This window comes from Colletotrichum tamarilloi (assembly GCF_030869305.1).
Source record: "Colletotrichum tamarilloi strain Tom-12 chromosome Unknown Scaffold_136.1, whole genome shotgun sequence".
Taxonomy (NCBI): domain Eukaryota; kingdom Fungi; phylum Ascomycota; class Sordariomycetes; order Glomerellales; family Glomerellaceae; genus Colletotrichum; species Colletotrichum tamarilloi.
In genome coordinates, this window is record NW_026849519.1 from 17,092 (window position 1) to 29,425 (window position 12,334).

The following is a 12,334-nucleotide window of genomic DNA, read 5'->3' on the forward strand; positions in this document are numbered from 1 at the left end:
AGCCCCATGCCCGACTCTTCACCCTCGTCCTCGCGCTCCTCCGCCGAGCCTCTCGGCAAGGCTCGGCGCGGCACGGCATTCGCCGTGGCGGACCAATGGGCGGAGGCCGCGGTCGTACCAACGTCGCCCGAGAGTCATGTCTGACGGATGCCAACCGGGGCGCAACCACCCTGGGCACCTTGGTAACGAGCCTTGGTTTTCTTGGACGCGCCGAATCCTTTTGCTCTCCGTGGAGCTTTTTGTTAGCTGACAACGCGATTGCAAACTGGAGGCCGAGTTTAGGCCTTTGACAGAGCTGTCATTGACAATTGTCAAGATGGGGAGACGACGAGACCCACGGTTTGTGGGGTGAACCTGGAATGGAAGCTCGAGAGAGAGCTTTGAGCTGGATCAGTCGAAGTGTCTGCGACAACGCTACAAGTGGTCAGTTGAGGTTGCAACGATGCGAGCCAGGTATGAGGCTCTTTGCACCATACCACTGAAGGCATCTGATACTCAATGATACTCACGCAAACAACCTTCTCACCGTTCGATGAATAACACCAGCAAAGCCCCGTCGTCACCGCCAAGTTGTGTTTCCAGCCAAGGCCAATACCCAGACGACCATCCCGACATGACAAACTGACTCGGCCAGTCAAGCTTCATTGTCCTATCTCTTGTCGTCCGGTACCCTCCCTTTGGACGATCCAGAAAAGTTCGCCTGGCCAGCCCACTCTTCCAATTCGACCTTGCCTCTGCCAATGCTGCGTCGCAGTTTTCCACCCCATAGCATCCCAGTCACGCACGCACCTGTACTGTCTGACTTCCTTCTCGTTCTCCAAGGTCCTACGCCGGTGGCCAGTCGCCCAACCCTTTGCACGGTCGTGTAGAGGAGACTTGCAGTCTTAATCCAGACCTGCGGATTGACCAAGACACTAAGACCCATCTCTCCTTCATCGACGCGCGACTGGTGGGTAACGCGGGGATGGAATGGATCCTCTTACACCTTCCTTTCGTGTGAAAGATGCCAACAGCTGTGCCCTCCCCCAGTTCTGATATCCTTCTTGGCGGGTGAGAGATACGCGTGCCCTATCTCGTCCTTGGTGAAATCCCCAACCTGGTGGCCTGGCGCACCCTCCAGTCCCCAGCGGAATCGCCCACGCGAGCTTCCTCTTATTCGGCCACTTCCCAAGATATGGCCGATTAGAGCTTTGGCATCGTAGGCTAGCCAGCCCCTGCTCGCCACACTGATAGACAAGACTCTCGGTGCAACCCAGGTTCAGCTTGACCCACGAGCCGGGTGTTCTTCACGTATATATCCCTCGCTCGAGTCGCCGATCAGGGTCGATGGAACTTCCCTCTCGTCCTTCTTCCTCTCAGCGTGGTAGCGATCTTGGTACGGCTTGTTGTCCAGTATCTTGTGACTCCGTCTCCAGGCAACCCCGTTGTTTCGCCAACATCTAGACACATTACCTCCGTCCACAAGGCAGCTCAAGATGGAGAAGTCAGAGTATGGCACGGCCGACAAGGCCGTCCGAGAGAACTCAAACTCCTCGATGGATCAGGTCCAGCACCAGACCTCCATCACATCGGAGGTGTCGGTCCACGAGAAGAAACCGTGGTGGCACCCGGTCATCGAGCCTGGTTCCGCCGTCCAGATCATCATTGCCGCCGCCATCGCCGTCGGTATCGGTTTGGGCGTCAAGACTGCGCACCCAGATATCCCCGCAGCCGCCACGACCATTCTCATCATCCCCGGTAACCTGTGGTTGCGGTCTCTGAAAGCCGTGGGTATGCTGGTCCTTGCTCCTGTGCGGCTGCATCAGACACGTTGAGCGTTGGAGCTAACAATAAATCAGTCCTGCCCCTCATCGTGACAGCAATGGTCCTCGCCGTCCAAAAGCTCAAGGAAATCTCCCACGGCGGTGCCAAGCTCGCAAAGTGGACAATCGGCTACTACGTCATCACAACCATCGTAGCCATCGTCCACTCTATCATCATGACCTCCCAAGTTTGGGCCCGCCTCATGACAGTCGCCTCGGCAGAGTCCATCGCCACAGACAGCATGTCCGCGAAAGACCAGGAGTCCTACGAGGAGAGGAAAGATCAAGACATTCCTGCCACCGTCACCGAGCTCTTCAACTCCCTCATCCCAGCGAACGTCGTCGACGCCCTCGCCTCTGATCATCTCCTCGCCGTGCTCGTCAGTGCCGTCGTGATCGGCTATCTCATCGACAACCGCGACGGCCAATCCTCCCTCATCAAGGCGGCGCGCGAGGTCGAGGCCCTCATCATGATCATCATCACCTTCCTCATCAAGCTCGCCCCCATCGGCGTCTTCTTCCTGATTCTGCCAAACATGTTCAAACTCGACATTAACGACATCGGCGTGAACCTTGGCATCCTCATGGGCGGCGCCATCAGCTCCATGTTCTTGCACCTCTTCATCGTCCTCCCCCTTATCTTCTTCGCCTTCACCCGCCAGAATCCATACACCCTCTGGTTCAAGTGCTCGCCCGCCTGGTTGACGGCGTGGGGAACCGCGTCCTCGGCAGCGACCCTCGCCGTCACCATGAAGTGCTGCCGTCAGACGCTCAAGGTCCCCGAGACGGTCACCAAGTTCGCCGTGCCCCTGGGTTGTCTCGTGAACATGGACGGAACCGCTATTTACTTCCCGATTGTAGTGGTTTTCCTCGCTCAGACCCAGGGTCATGTCCTTAACGCGGCCGACTACATCATCATCCTGTTGCTGTCGACTCTGGCTTCCATTGGCACCACCCCAATCCCGAGCTCCTCCCTCGTTTTGACGGTTATGATCTCATCGAGCGTGGGTATTCCCCCAAGCGGAATGTACGGTGTTGTCGTAGCCATCGACTGGTTCATCGATCGATTCCGCACTGCCACCAACGTTAGCGGCGACTTGTTCGCTGCTGTGATTGTTACTAAGATGACTGGTATTACCGATCCTGTCGACGGCTCTGAAGTTGTTGAGGAAGAAGTCAGGCACAATGATGAGCGCGTCTAAGTTACTTGCGTGTAGAAAGTGTATGTGTAAAACAAGGAATACAATCGAATGAATATGACTCTAGCTGAAACTTGCAAAGCATCGAGCCACGATGAATGCACCAGAGTAGCCTTTCTGTGACTTGTGTTTTCTTTCGTGGCATGGTCGGTATATAAAGCCAATGATCCCGGCTAAAATTGGGTTGCCGATGCCCGGTATCGCGCGGCCAAAGAGTCGCAAGGCCGCATCAAGACGAAGACAGCTTGATGGCCCTACGCCGAGCCGATTAAGGAGCACCTTGCTGACTGGGGATGACATGCCATCTACTCGAGTGCTTCCCTTGGCGGACCGGGGTGTTGGACGGCAAGTTTTCAACTTGCCGATGAAAGTGTTATTAATGTGAGTGAGCTTGGAACCTCAAATCATTGCTCTGATATTCAACTCGAAGCGCCCCGCTAAAACCAGACATCTCACAAAAGTTCGCTATGCAAAAAGCTCCAAGTCCCCCCTGAACCGAATAAGAGCCAAAAGCAAAAGCACAAGCTTGCCCAGAAACGCAACTCTCGATACCCCTCATTACCAGCCCATCTTCCTCCTTTTAGCCTTATCATGCCAAACCCTCACCCTGCTCTCCTTCTCCGTCGCCTCGATCCTCAACCACCCATAATCATCGTCAAACCCAAGACCCTCGTTCGCAGCGTACTCCTCACGCGTACGCTTCCGGCTCTCAAGATGCCCCTTTGACCGATACTTCACGCCATCGGCCCCACCCGTCCGGGCCCTCCACTGCGTCCGAAGAAGCGGCGGATCCGCCTGGCCAGCTGGGAGATTCTCGGTCCTCCAGGTTTTTATGACGGTTATGGTGGGACATATCACCCCATACCTGTCCGTGTCAGTGTTAGCTTCGTAAGTGAGCAACATGTCGTGATATGACCGGTTTTGCAGGTTATGGGGTGGCTGTGCTTCAAAATACCGACCTCGAATCTGCGCCCCGGTTACAGGGTCCAGGATGTTTCTGCAGATGCTTATTGGCTTCATCTCCAGCTGCTGGTCGTCGGTGATGCTACTACGCCCGTCGGTCGTGGACCAGGCGCCCACCCATTTCTTACTGCCGTCATGGTACTTAGCCCCCGGCCACCACGGCATCGGTGGCCAGCGCTCCCACATCTTGTAAGGTCGCGTGCCGATGTAATGCCCGCCTCTTACCGCTGACGGCAGTTCGGGACTTACTCGCGTGACGGGCTGAAAATACCTTAGCTTAGAGTCAGTAACGAGGAGAATCTGCTCTCTCTTTTGGTTGTCGGGGTCCAGAATATACCCCTCCCGGGGTATACTTCCATACACTCTCATCTTGAAGACTTGTCTTCCTTCCTCAAGCCAAAGGTTTGCATAAGGTTCTTCTGGTGGGGGTGAATTTTCGCTGGGTGTTCTCTCTCGTGCGATCGCTTCATTATTGGACTGAGTACCCGAAGGACCTGGCTGGCCGTTTCGCTCTGGAGAGGCCTCGCGGCTGGAAGGAAACGTCGTGACCGGGTCTGACGGTTCACGGGGCTTGTCAGGGCGCGTAAAGGTAATCACCTCGGTGCCAAAGTAGTCCGCGATGAGGTAGAGCATCTCGTGGTACGCGGACTCCTTGGGTAGGCCAGCGTCTCGCTCGTTTCTGTTGAGGCAGCGTATGAGATCTAGAGGGCCCCATTCCTTGATTTTGTCCTTGGACACGTTCGTAGCCGAGTCCACGAGGAGTTGACAGTACATCCGGAAACGGGGTGAAGCGGGGTCCGATAGCTGGGAATGAAGCCAGTTGGCCAGTCTGCCCTTGATAGTCTTGGTGAGATCACACCGGTTGTGGACAAGGACGCTGTAAGAGTTAGAACGGGTTCTCAGTAATGACGGTCTGGGGCGAAACAAAAGAATAAGTGTGGGAGAGGGGGGGACTTACGAGAGAGAATACCACAAACTATCCTCGCCCTTCGGCACAGGGCTCGCGAAGAAGGTGTATGGGAGGAGCTCCTCCTCACTGTCTCCCTCTTTCTGTGGAATGATGCCGTATAACTCCGGATCTTTACCCTTCCCCTTTGGACTCCTAGCTTTTCCTTGCGTATTGCTGCTCTCCTCTTGCTCGGCGGCATCCTCTCCCTGCTCCTCGGTATTCTTATCCCGCATTTCTGCGTCTTCTTCCTGCTCTCCACTTTCTCCTTCCTCCTCCTCATCATTTTCTCCCTCATCGTTCTCGTCATCCGTCTCGACCTCGTAAAACTCAGGATCGTTGCCCTTAAATCGGAAATTCGTCCTAGCCTGAAACCCATAACAAGCAACAAGATCTTGCCACTCCTCGGCCTCCTTTTCTCGCGCATCCCGAACCATGTTTTTCGTCGCCATCCACGTCTTACCCATCTTCCGATGATCTCGCGCCCGATCGTCCCTCTCCTTCTGTCTATCAGGCCCATACGTCGCATCGAAAATAGTCTTCGTCGCAGGAGTAGGCACATTCTGATCCCAGTTGGCAATCGTCAAGTCAACCGGCGCATCGTCACAAGTACCAGTAGGCTTCCAATGACTGATCCACGTATTCTCAAATATCTGCCAATCTTCGTGCCCGGGCCGCCGGATCCCGGAAATTGTGTGGATGGCTGACCGGACCCGTCTGCTAGCCTCGAGGAACCGCCGGTGGCCGACTGACCCGAGCTGGAACTCGAGACCTTCCTCATAGATTTTGGCAATTAAGCGGTTGCACCAGTGCACGAATTCGTGAGCCGGCGGTCGGACTGCCGGTATGGCGGCGTCTCTGCTGTGTAAGCCTAGAATCTTGTATGCGAGATCCACGTCCCCGTCGTCTGGGGCGCACCCGAGAATCACTCCAATCTTGGGATATGCTGTGGCCCCTGTCGGTGCGACCCACTGTTGAGGAGCGGCGGCGGCAGCCATTCTGTCAAATGTGTCTTGGTGATACGGTGTTCGTGTAAGATACGGTGTAAATTGTAATCGGCTGAGAGAACCTTGTGGGAGCTCGTCGAATCGGCTGTATGAGGATGTCTAGATGTTCGTTGAAACCTCTAGTATTGACAGTGTTCTTCTTTACAGTTCTATTGATTGCCGGCAATCAATCTTTCTACGTTGGGATTGTGTAATGACCTCGATTTTCGATGTATTTTCGTCGTTCTTGCTCTCGTTCAAGTAGGAATCATACAGCCTGCCCGTACTGCAAGCACCGAACATCTTTGCTCCTAGGTCCAAAGAGACCTTACAGAACTGTGAAAGAAGATATTGGATTCTGAGGCAAAGGAGGGAAAGATCAAGCTAATAATGATGGCTTAAGAGTATTGTGCTACTTATGAAAGCCGTTCCAGAGTCCTCAAAGGCTTCAAGAACAACAAGATTATAGACACAAGGAGATCACATCCAAGTAAGGCTGGTCCGTCACCTGACTTATTATACCCTCGGTTAGAGCAATACCAATGGAAAGAAATGAATAAATCAGCATTGTGCGAGGTAGCATTAAATACAGTGTAGGGCACTTGACGATGTCCAGACTTAGAGACAGCACAATGTTGGCCAGAGAAAATCGCAAAGTTGAAGACTCACGCCACACTATGCACATGACCTTAGAGAGAGAGTCCCTAAAGGTAAACAAGAGCACCATATGTATTCAGAAAAAAAAGATACCTCTAAGGTGCCTCTATCCCAAGCACGCCATGCATGCAGAATCCTTTGCAAAGCCCCATCTTGTTCTCTTCCAGTCCCAAGAGTAAAGTGCCCAAAAGATGTCAAGAAACTCCGTCCTCAAGTTCGCTCCGTTGTCACCACGACTGTCATCCGGTGCCATCCCCGTCGGATCTCTTCTCACCAAAAGGTGGCAATCGACGTCCCTGGGCAGTATGCTACGCCGCCGCGCTCCGAGGATCCTCCCATGTTCCCTTTCATCCATCGAAGAAACCAATACAAAGAACCACTCGTCATAACCCAGCGTCCGAGGATGAATGCTAGGTCGGCAAAGGGCCCCCAGGCCAAGGGTGACAAAAGCACAAAAAACTCCTCAAAGACACCCCCTTCTTCACAAAGGAGGCTTCGGGTGTTGTGTAATGCTCGTACAATATTCCTCCACAACCCAACCCCTCCACACAAGCTCTCCCTCTGTCTCTCTCTACCGGCGTTCCGGGCCCTCCCACTTCCTCTTCGCGCCTCCGCCGCCACCACCAGTCTCATAGCTCAGGTCAACGCTCCAAAGCGAATCCCAAACCACGCTCTTCTTCGTCGGACTCTCGACGCTGACCCCGCTCCTCTGACGCTGCAGCCTCAAGGGCGATCGAGCTTTCTGACCGAAATCAGTGAGAAGGCGGTTAAACCTCGGATGGAGAGGGAGAGAAAGAGACACAGAGAGAGAGAAACGGGGGAGGCTTTTGTTGCTGGTCTAGGGGCCAACGAGAGAATCGATCATGTTCCGTACCTCGGGCGACCTGGGTCTATCGGCCTGACCCTCTTCCGCAAGCGGGCTCGATGCCTGCCCTGCCTGTCCCGACTGCTCGTGTCCATTCGTCGACGGTCCCACTTGTCCTTCTTCAGGGTGGTTCGTCTCGGTCGGCGTATCCGGAGCGACTGCGCGAAGAGAATTTGTCTCGCTGCCCAAAGCATTACCCTTGAGGAGTGCCGCACCGCCGCCACCTACAGCAAAGGGGAGAGCCCGTTTCGAGTTGGAGCTGCTCCGACGGCTCTCTAGGCTCTTGCTAAGCGCCTTGCTAACGCCTTCGATGCTATGGGTGTTGGCGCGCTGCTTGTCCTTGCCATTTGTCTGCGCGTGTGTGTGCATGTCCGCCATAGCCTCGACATTGTTCGTTGCGATGGTAGACTTGCCCAGCCCAGGCGTTGCGGGCGCGCCGGGCTTGTCCTCGTGTGCATCAATCAGGTACCACCGCAGACCATCGGAAAGCTGGAAGGGGTTATCGTCCTCTTCGCCATTAGCCGAGTCGGTATCGGGGAGTTGCTTATGCATGCTTTTTGAAAGATCCACGACGCGCTCCTGTACCCTTGTGATGCGAGCCACGAGCCACTCGCGGGATCGCAGACGATGGGCATCTGTCTCCCGCAGAAAGTAGTGAGGAAAGCCAACATTGAAAGCAGCCCATGCGCCAGCCGTCTGGTTTCGGGTGGGCAGAAACAGAGCGAGGTCACCTTCTTTGAAGTGCTTGAAGGCAATCTTCTCGTGCGAGTCCCGCTGAAGGGTGTGCGCCTTCTCCCTGTACGCGCGCGCGTCTCGCTGGAGTTTCCGGGCAAGGTGCTCAACATCCTTGACACGCTTGTAGACCGTCTCAGCAAATAAATCCATGTCGAACGTGCCCAGCCGTGTCATGAAAGCCTCGTATTTCTCGGTCTCTGCGTCGGCATCGTTGCTATTCATCCAGTACAGCAACTCAAGGTCGGTGCTATCGGCCAGAGTGCGACTGGTGAGCATGCCGGGGCGGCGAATCGTGGACTGACTAGGATCAGACGAGTCGTTTGCGGCGTGGTATTGGCTCATGGTGCCCCTCTCGGACCTAGGAACCTTTTGGATTGTCATGGTCGCGTCCTGCCGAGTGACTGAGAAGCCCAGTCGCTCCAACAGCCGGCACAATCTGTCGTTCTGAGAGTAAAGACGCTGCGTCAAATCCTTAGTCTTCTCAGATCTAGACTCAAAGTGACCAAGCACAGCTGAGAGCTTAGACTGAGACTTCTCCATCTTCTCCTTGTAGAGTCGCAACTCTTCCTCGAGGCTGCCGACTTGGGATTGTCTGGAGGCAAGCTCCTCGGTGATAGAACTGATTCGTCCTTCTTCCTCGTCGAGCTTCTTCCTCAGGCTCTCCGAGCCCGTCTCGCCATCGGCAATCTTGGCACGAAGCTGATCAAGCTGCTCTCGGCCCTCGACGGTCTCCTTTTCAAGAGCAGTCACACGAGCCTTCTCTCCCTCCAGATTTTCCTTCAGGTGCCGGGACTTGTCTTCTTCGGAAGTAAGTTTGTTCTTTGTTTCAGAGATTGTGGCCTTCAGGTTCTTGATCTGCTCGTCAGCTTGTTCCAGATCGGCCTTGAGAATTGATCGGTCGCTCTCGAGGGTCTTCATATTAGCGGTAACATCAGTAGCCCGGTAGATGAGTGCGTCGATGAGATCGTTGAGGTCCTCCGTAGTGTCATCGTTCGGCGACAGCTGGTCGTGAACATCGCGGAGCGCCTTCATTTGTGTCTCAGCCATCTCTTGCGTAGTGCCCAGTACCTTGGCAAGCTTTTTGGCCTCGTCGTTAGCGGTTTGCAGCTGCTTGTCGAGAGACTCATTTTGTTCCCTTTGGAGTCGTGCCTCGTTGCGTAGGAAGTCGACTTGGCCCTGAGTCTTGAGGGCCTCATCCTTCTGTTCCTTCTGTAGCCTGTCGACCTCAGCCTCTAGCTCGTGCATTCGCTCAATGTAGGTAGCCTTTTCGTTTTCTCTCGACTCGCCAAAATTCTCAATCTCATCTTCGGTGTCTTCGATACGGGCCTTGAGTCCCTTGATCTCGTTCTCCAGAGACTTGCGCTCTTCGACAAATTCCCGCTGCAGGGCCTCCATATTCTCGAGAAGCTCCTTCTTAGTAGAGTTGGCCTCTTCCATTCGGTCCTTGACGTCGTCGTGCGCTGTAGCCCGGACGCTGAGGTCCTTTTCGAACGCCGCCGATTTCTCTTTCTCGGCATTGAGCTCGCTTTCAAGGTGCTGTATCCTTTGCTGGACCTCATTATCGTTGGATGATTGACGCTGATCCAGTTCGCTCTCTAATTGCTGCACTCGCTTCGCCAAAGCCTCTGATTGATCAGATGCCCGACGAGCATTCAGTTCACCTTCGAGCTGTTGTATCCTCTGCAAAAGCGCTTCTGAGTTTCCTGTGGAGCGTCGATGGTCATCAACTGTCGCTGTCGACCTGACGGAGTTGGTCGAATCATTCCTCTCGTGTCCGAACAAGCCCCCAATACCAGGTCGAGAAGCTGCGCTTTGTCTGTGAAGCAAGTCTTCCAATCTTCGTACACGGCTCTCCGCCGTTTTCAACTTGTTCTCGAGCTTCGACTTGTCGTCTTGGAGGCTGCGCAGTAATTCATCATCGCCACGGATCATCAAGCCACTTCGTCCAAGGGCGGCTTCATGGACACTTCCATTCTTGAAGGCCTTCAACCTCTTCGACTGCTGCTTCGTAGGGCTGCTCAACTCATTCACAAGCTTCATCACATCCTCAATGATATCCACTTCGGCTTGTTGCTTCTGGAGGTGCTCCAGGAATTCTTCCAGGTCCCGCTTGACCATGCTGGGCCATGTCTCCTCTTCGCCGAGCAAGTTGACCTCGAGCCCAAGTACGTTTGCCTCAGTCTTGTCTGATCCGTACATGCTGCCGACCATCTTGTGCCACTTCCTCCGTCTCTTTGACTCCTCGTCCTGGAACAGTGCCATCTCGTTGGCCAGTGTCGACGAATCCGTTTTGATCTTGTCGGACCACTCCCGGCGCCGAACGGCTTCGGAGACGAAAGAGGCGTACATGTACGGGAGCTGGTGAATGAGACGCAAATAGTCAAAGGTCGTCATGTCGTCCTCGGCTTGGTTCAAGACATTAATCTGATTTTTAACGCTGCTGTGTAATGTGGTGATCTCGGTGATGTTGCGCATAAAACTAATTGAATCGGCCGATATGGCGTTCCGTGCCTGCGTGACATAGAGCAGCATATCATCCATCTCCGCGGAGCGTTTCTTCAAGCTTGGAATGAGGCGTGACGTGTGGTTCTCCGCCGTCCGCGAGGCTTGAAGGACGTTGGGCTGCGTATCCTGGTACTCCAAGACGACGTGGTAATCAGTCTCTATCTTCTTGGCCACGGCTTCGACATCCTGGAGCAACTGCTGCGCCTCGCCACTATGCGACAGCGCCGAACGACCAACAAGGCTGTCAAAGTCCCCTATCAGCTGCTCAAGTCCGCCATACATCATTTTCGCGGCCTTCTCCAGATCCGTCGCCTTGGTGGTGAACTTTTTCAAGGATGTCGGCGCCAACCGTCCAGACTTCTTCGCAGTGTCGATCTCGATCAGGTCTTCCAGCGTCGTCGTCTTCTTCTTGAGGTCCCTGGAGGTCATGAAACGCACCATGGCAGCAGAGATGGGCACACTGCGTGCCACGGTGAGGTAGTGCTCCCAATTCTCGGCAAGCTGCTCGTACTCGCCCAGCGCAGGTTCTACCCATTTCTTGAGCTCGGTGTACTTGGGTTCAATCTGTTTCACACTGATCTCCAGATTGGCCACAGCTGCATCGAGGCATTTGACCATGACGTCCATTTCGCTATACCGCTCCTGAATCTCGGCCGTCATACGTGCCGAGTCATCGACGATGCCACGGGCCCATGCCTGGCGCTCCTTGTAGAGGGCCTGCCATTCTGATAGAACACGAATATTGCCTATGTAGTTGGGGGCGTTCGGAACAGCATATCGCTTAGGAAGGGGGAGCTCGGACTTTGGAGACGAGGCGACGTTGGGGGAGTTTGGTTGCGATATTCGAATATCGTAGATGTAGATCTCGGTCTGCGCCAGCAGGTCAGCTTCAAGGTCTCTCTCTCTCTCTGACCCGTAAATAGGAGGGGCGTCGTACCTCCTGGTGAAGAGTCTGCAGCTTGACACTCCGACCTTGGGCAGTCAAAGCAACAACCTGGTGCGCCGGAATCGACGTATGCCTTGCGATCCAGGCTTTGAGGTCATCGAGCCTGCGAATGAAGCTGTCAGCCTGCTTTCTCTCGGTCTCACAAGGAGGCAAAACCTGACATACGCAGAAAACTGTGTCGTGTCCACCTGCAGACGCTGGCCCGTATGGGCTATCAACACCTGCGTCGCCATCCCCGGAACATCTCCGAAGAGAAGAAGAGCTGCGACAGCCTAGCCTGCAGTCCGGTCTTTGCAGCAATAGTTTCAAGGGTTTGGCGTAGCTATCTATGTGTTAGAGTCGACAAAGGCCGTCGCCCGGTAGAATCGTACGATACGCGCGCGCAAGGAAATCGCTGTCGTCGTTTGACTCGTTGCGTCGTCTTCGTCGTCGTTGCAAAGGATCCGAGAGAAAGACAGAAGTATGCACGAACGTCGGTTGTTGCAAAAGCGCAAAGGCGGTTCGTTCGCCAGGTTCCAAGACGTGACCGCTGAGGCGCCCTACAGAGCTCGTGCAGGCTGCAAACCCACTAAAAACCTTTGGGAGGCATAGCGTGACGCCGCCTCGTGATGCCTTGAGTCATTTGATTGGACAGTCATACGGCACCAGCCACTGATAAGATAACGGCTCCAGGGATGGGGCTGACACTCATGGAATGGAAGACATGCCGCGCCGCACCCGCCACAACTTT

The 12,334-nt window shown here is 54.6% G+C and overlaps 3 protein-coding genes across 3 annotated transcripts; 1 reads left to right on the top strand and 2 right to left on the bottom strand.

Annotated features, from left to right (window-relative positions):
• Positions 1-1,475: 1,475 nt before the first annotated feature.
• Positions 1,476-3,004, top strand: CTAM01_14825 (Sodium:dicarboxylate symporter family protein; the record flags this gene model as incomplete). The annotated part of the gene is made up of 2 exons (XM_060530824.1): positions 1,476-1,770; positions 1,839-3,004. 2 exons carry the CDS (start codon positions 1,476-1,478, stop codon positions 3,002-3,004), a joined length of 1,461 nt encoding a protein of 486 aa, XP_060374580.1.
• Positions 3,005-3,559: 555 nt separating this feature from the next.
• CTAM01_14826 (uncharacterized protein) lies at positions 3,560-5,908 on the bottom strand (the record flags this gene model as incomplete). Its single annotated transcript, XM_060530825.1, has 2 exons — positions 3,560-4,841; positions 4,923-5,908. The coding sequence occupies 2 exons, from the start codon at positions 5,906-5,908 to the stop codon at positions 3,560-3,562; spliced, it is 2,268 nt and encodes a 755-aa protein (XP_060374581.1).
• A 1,216-nt stretch (positions 5,909-7,124) lies between these two features.
• Positions 7,125-12,226, bottom strand: CTAM01_14827 (uncharacterized protein; the record flags this gene model as incomplete). The annotated part of the gene is made up of 4 exons (XM_060530826.1): positions 7,125-7,295; positions 7,428-11,528; positions 11,596-11,926; positions 12,174-12,226. The coding sequence occupies 4 exons, from the start codon at positions 12,224-12,226 to the stop codon at positions 7,125-7,127; spliced, it is 4,656 nt and encodes a 1,551-aa protein (XP_060374582.1).
• Positions 12,227-12,334: the final 108 nt, after the last annotated feature.